General features: G+C 49.7%; 1 protein-coding gene across 3 annotated transcripts in view; it reads right to left on the minus strand.

Annotated features, from left to right (window-relative positions):
• Nucleotides 1-5,479, minus strand: part of GABRA5 (gamma-aminobutyric acid type A receptor subunit alpha5) — a 123,278-nt gene extending 117,799 nt beyond the window's left edge. The window contains exons 1-2 of one of the 3 annotated variants that reach the window (XM_042460929.1): nt 5,339-5,479; nt 1,812-1,966 (exon numbers count right to left, since the gene is read on the minus strand). In XM_042460929.1, coding sequence (XP_042316863.1) covers nt 1,812-1,966; nt 5,339-5,389 — 206 coding nt within the window. In that variant the 5' untranslated portion in view covers nt 5,390-5,479. Of the gene's footprint in view, nt 1-1,811; nt 1,967-3,484; nt 3,516-4,147; nt 4,185-5,338 lie in introns of those variants that run through there. The other 2 variants (XM_042460931.1, XM_042460930.1) reach the window with 2 other exon arrangements.
• Between the last annotated feature and the right edge of the window lie 521 nt (nt 5,480-6,000).

Below are 6,000 nucleotides of genomic sequence, written 5' to 3' on the forward strand. Positions count from 1 at the left end.
CTTACCAAGAAAACCCTTTTTTTTAGATTGTAAGCCTGAGGGCAGGGAACCGTCCAATTAAAAAGATTGTATGTACAGCGCTGTGTAAATTTACAGCGCTTTATAAATAAAGGTTAATAATAATAATAATAATAATAATGATAATAATAATAATAATAAGCTTTCCTTAGTGTCACCACAAGTCATAAATGACTTGAAGGCACACAACAACAATAAAAAGTTATTTTGGCCATGCGTAAAAAAAATCCCACAAATAACTCTTCCCTGTCATTAATACAATGCCATAATGAAAAGAAAGAAATATTTCAAGATACCTACAGTTTGCTCCTTGAGATGGCCACTTAACATTGCCTAATTATAGAGCTGGCCACACTCATCTCCATTTCCCCACACTCAAAGTGTCACATTTTGGAGTACATTTCCCAGAATCCGCAAACCAGCACCAGTCATGCTTGTCTGAGAGACTTTGGAAGTTGTAGTCCAAAAGTAACATGTGCACGCACCATTCCTTACCTTTAGTAAAATGGATGGGAAGATGGGGGCAGTGATCAATAGAAACCCATAGGCTAGAGATCCTGAGATCTTGTAGTCATGCCTCACACAGTGGCAAGTGGAGGCTTGGAGAGGCTGTAAATGCTTCCTTTAGTCACAGCTATCCAAGGTGCTGAATCTATTTTGAGGGTGTCATATGTCAGTAAGAAGTCACTTTTCTCTCTTTCTCTCCCAAGATATTGTCAAAAACTCAACTGGGAAGGAGGGTCTCATGTGTAGCAGGGCTGGCTTACCATGCTCTTATGTAATGAATCTATGTTACCATCTAAATCTATGTTACTCTTAGAGCCATTCAATCCAGCAGTCTAACATTACCTAACTGCCTCATTGGGAAGAACAGGATGGGGGGGGGGATGTAAGGAGAGGTAGTGTGAAAGCCATACTGAGTTTGGGTTAGCACAACATGGAACTAGACCAAACTTGAAACAGACTGATCCATGTCATTGGTGAGAGGCAGACCATGTTTTACCACACTCACTTCACTGAATGCCCCCCTCAGTGTTAACAGAGCCGTTGTAGCTAAATATTCAAGAAGTGAAACATGCTCAAAATGTGAAGTTATGCATGTTAGGGCTTGCAACGATAGCTTTGTAAAAATTGGGAACTACTTTATCCGCCAGTGGAAGCTACAGAAAATCGATGGACTAGGGACATCCATTTCAAGGCAGCATGTGCAGAGGAAACCAGTGTACCGCTGCTTTGCTGCCTTGAAGCAAGCAGCCCAAACACATGGAATGCACACATTTGGGTAATTCATTAATTCCCTTTCCAGTTGGTTCAACAGCAGCAGGAAAAGCAAATGAGTAAGTCATTCATGTATCTATTTTACTTGCTGGAACTCTAACTTTCAGTGCCACAGATTGCCCTGATTGGTTCACCTTTCCCCCCCAATATATATCATATGGTTGGATACACTGAAACTGCAACAATAATCTTAATATGAATAGGGGTTTTTAAAGTCCCATCTCACTTGGTTTCAGAGCATTCCCTCATAGGAGATTCATACCGTTACTATCCTATCAGTCAGAAAATTGAGGGACATAAATTTCCTTGGTCTTTAATCCAGATTGGTCCAAATCTAACATTCTTTAATTAAGTGATGTTCCACAATGTCTTAGTATTAGTTGTTTCCTCTTTATTACTTTTTTAAACAGTATTGTCTTTTAAAAAAACATTAAAAACTGTGAAGTAAATATGTATAATCCTAGTAAAAGTAGTTTTAAGGTAGAGGGGGGGAAACCAAATTTGTGATAACTTACCCAAAATGACTGGCTAAATTCATGGAGAAGCAGAGCAAGAAGCAGTTTTTGATCATGATAAAACCAGAGAGCATCCCATTGTCCATTCCCAGTGAAATTATTAATAGAAGCAGCTGACTTTGCAGGGGTGTACCTCTGCCACCTTTGTTCCGGAGCTGCAGCAGATAAGAGAAGCAGAAATGCACATGACATGTCAGCGGAAGACATTAGGCAGTTACCAAGCATTAGGCCAGCTGACCCTCCCCTTGAGGGGTTATTCCAAACCTCCCAACAACCCCAAATTACTGAGATGTGGAGCTTAGGCTGGGCAAGCATCTTTTTGTACGAAGGAGACAGAAGAAAATGTTGAGCCGCTTAGATCAGCCTTGCACATTGGGAACCTTTTGAGGTTACAACCAGTTACTATGGAACTGGGTTACTTTCCGTAGATGTGTTAATATAAAAGGTGTGTTTCAGTTGGCAAACCCACCAGGACAGTAAGAATCCTCACAGTGCTACTGGATATATCAATGAAGTGCGGAAAAACTAAATATAATACTTCATATATTATTTAATAAGATTATTCTCGCCACACACACACACACACACGGAACATTCTTTGGTCTTTTCCCCTTTTCAGGAAAAAAAATCAGCAAGAAACCATACAGAAATTCAGGGTGGAATAAAGGAGAACAGTTGTCTAAGAAGCAAAAAAGAAACAAAACCAACCCACCTTATATCCTTTAGAGTCAAAGAAGCAAATACCTTATATCTTTTAGAGTCAAATGAGCAAACATCTTATACTTTTAAGAGTCAAAGAAGCAAACAAACACCTTCTATCCTTTAGAGTCAAAGAAGCAAAAACTTTATATCTTTTATAGTCAAAGAAGCAAGCAAACACCTTATATCCTTTAAAGCAATGTAAGCACACTCTTGGCAGGTAGAGGGAAAGGCTGGGGCTGGAGCTGGTGGAAGGAGGCATGACAGCAATGCCTGCTTGCAGGATGGACTGGCATGTCTTGGAAAGCAGCATGCCGGCCTGCTTGGGTGATTCAAGAAGCGGATCCTGACTCTGGACTCGGGGGGGGGGGGAATACTTCAGACAATTCCTGGATTGAGACAGGAAGGGCACTTGATACAGCTGTGTCCAAAGAAAGGTAAAGGCACAGTCCAAAAGCAGCAAAACTCTTGCCTCTCCTCTGCCTGAAACTATCTGGAAGATGGGGCATCCCATCCCAGAAGGGAAGGCGCAAGCCTCTGCCACTGTGTACCATTTGTCAAGGATGGCAGCCCATAAGGAAAACACGAATGCCCATGAATGATGGATGCGGCCTTTGAGATTAAAAAGAAGAAGAAGAAGAAGCAATTTGGGGGCAATCCAAGCCACCAGGCAAGTTGTGTTGCCTCTTGTCAAGCACATGGTCCCCTCCTGAGCCTGGGATGGGGGGGGGGAGCTGCCCCAACCCCTCTGCCCCATTGCCAATCCCCCTCCTCTTGGCCAGAGGCAGAGGGCACTGCAGCCTGAGCCGCAGCCGACTCTCCCCTCCAGCAGCCTCTTCTGCCAGGGCTTTCCTCCCACCACTTCCCTGGCGATTCAACCATGCCCTCCATCCCCACCTAATAGACTGCAGCCAAGTGGGCCATGCAGAACACTTGGAAGAAAAAGGCCAGACCCCTGAGAGAAACCCCTGTACCGGTAAAGCCAGATCCAGGCAGGCTGGCAGGGAAGCCTTGCCGCCGTCCTGCTGCACCGGGCGCCGCCAAGCTCTGCAATGGAGCCCCCCTCCCGGTGCCAGGCTGCCCGGCTCTTCTTTTGGGTGCCAGCCTTGACAGCCCCAACGCCATCTCTCTCCCAGGCGAGCCGGCTTGGCCCCGTTGCCAAGCCCCCTCAGCATCCCAGATCCAAACACTCACACCCCATACACACACACCGGTATCCCTCTATGGGGCCGAGCTGGCAAAGTGGGCATTTGGGGCTTTCCCTGCTTGTGGATTTTGGGGGCTTCAAGTCCTTTCCGACTGAGGGTCAAGTCAAATTTCTTCAGAGGGGGCCATCCTCTGAGGCTGAGAGAGTGTGACTTGCCCAAGGTCAACAAGGGGGGCTTTCCTGCCCGAGCTGAGCTAGTGTTCTTGGTTGTGGTGTGTGCCCTCAAGTCGTGTCCGAGCTATGGCCCCCCGAAGGGGAGTTTCTTCCGAGGGGCTGAGGGAGTGTGACTCGTGCAAGGTCGCCCCCAGAGAGACAGGGTTCGAATCCTGCTCTCCGGATCCCAGGGCTCAAAGCACGCGACCAGGCTGGCTCTCTAGTCCTCTCTTTGGATGTCAGCCAATGAAGGAAGGAAAGAAGGGTAAACCCAGACCTACGACCATCACCACCAGGCTGCAGATGCCAGCCAGAGGGGCACCTGGAAGGAAAGGCCCCCTGGACAGTCCCTTTCCTTGAGATCCATCCATAGGACCTCCTTGCTCCAGTGCCATGAAAGACCATTTCTCCCCACAGGAGAGAGGAGGGTATTTCGCCTGCATCCACACTGGAGAGTTAACCCGGTTTGGCAGCGCTTTAACTTGTCTGGCTCAAGGCTATGGAATTCTGGAAGTTGGAGTTTGTTGCGGGGCGGTGAGCCAGATAAAGAGTTCCATCGCTGCCAAACCGGGCTATCTTTCCAGTGTGGAAAGGCCATCGTTGCCTTTCGTTGTTGCTGGGTGCCATCGAGTCGCGTCGTGGGGTTTTCTGGCCAGGTTTGTCCTCTGAGGCTGAGAGAATGGGGCTCGCCCAAGGTCACTCCGGGAGTTGCCGGGGCCGAGCCCGGGATCCGAACCCTGGTCTCCAGAGTCCCCTTAATCCAAGCCCCGAACCACTAGAGCATTTCGAGGTCCAAATCGATGGGAAGGAGGAGGGAGAGAGACCTTCCTTTGGGCTCCTAGGCGGAGCACTCTCTCTCTCTCTCGGGGCCCCTTCTCAGGCCCGAGCCAAGCTGGCCTCTCTGGCTTCTTGCCCGAGGAAGAAGGGGACCCTCGCTGGGCTTCCCTGGCTGCCTTCCTCCAGGAGATGGAGGCCACCTCTCTCCTTTGAGTAGCCAACCTTTCCCTTGGGTTGCCATCTTCCCCCTTTAGGAGCCACCTCTGAGAGCCACTCTCTCCCCTTGGTAGCCACTCTCTCCCTTTGATAGCCAGCCTTGCCCTTTAGCAGCAACCCTCTCCATTTAGAAGCCATCCCCTCCCTTTGATAGTCACCCTCTCCCTTTAGTAGCCATCTTCTCCCTTTGGTTTCCATCCTTTGCCTTTAGTAGTCACCCTCCGAGAATCGACCTCTCCCTTTGGTAGCCATCTTCTCTTATTGATAGCCACCGTGTTCCTTTAGTGGCAACTCTCTCCCGTTGATGGCCACCCTTTCCCTCTAGTGGCCATCCTTTCCCTTTAGTAGCCACCCTTTCCTTTTGCTAGCCACCCCCGAAGCGACTGGGCCAGCCTTAGCCCTCGGAGTCCTTCCTCGTGGGGCGGAGGAGAGAAGAAACCCCTCAGTCCCCCTCAAAGTCCAAGCTCTCCCTTACCAAGGGCTGCGGGGCGCTGGCAGTCGGGTGCCTCTTCCTTTCGGATCCCATGAAATCCAAACTGATACTACAGACTCCTCTGATCAGGGATCTCTTCGCCCGACGCACAGGGTCCCGATCCTTGGCGAGCAGCAGCCTGCCTCCTCCTCCTCCTGCTCCTTCCTCCTCTCTCTCCAGACCCCTTTGGATCTGCCCGATCTCCCCCGACAGCAGCCCCGGAGGAGCCGCCTTTCTGCCGGACCCCCCTCCCTCCGTCCTAATGGCTGCTCTGCCGGGCTGTCAGCCCAACCGAGGCAGGGTCCTTAGGCGCCGGCAGGGGGCGCTCCACTCATGGCAGACAGCCGAAGGAGAAGGGGATCGGGGCCTTTCCCTGGGGGGATCCGCAAAGGAGGAAAGCCCCCACAACAGGCAAGAAGAAAGGGAGATAAAAGCCCAAGGAAATCCATGCTTCATAGCCATGCTCCCGGACAAGAAGGCTGGGATGGAGGACATGTCCTGCGAATGGAGGACGCCTGGTCTTTACCCAGGTGAAGAGCAACCTCGAGAGGGCTAAATCCAGCGCTTCCGAAATGGTCTGGTTGCCAGGAAGGGGGATTCCCCCAAAGCAGCCTGGGATCTGGAGATGCTGGCCTTCCAAGGAAGATGGAGGGTCTCCATTGCCT

This window comes from Sceloporus undulatus, chromosome 3, assembly GCF_019175285.1.
Source record: "Sceloporus undulatus isolate JIND9_A2432 ecotype Alabama chromosome 3, SceUnd_v1.1, whole genome shotgun sequence".
NCBI lineage: Eukaryota > Metazoa > Chordata > Lepidosauria > Squamata > Phrynosomatidae > Sceloporus > Sceloporus undulatus.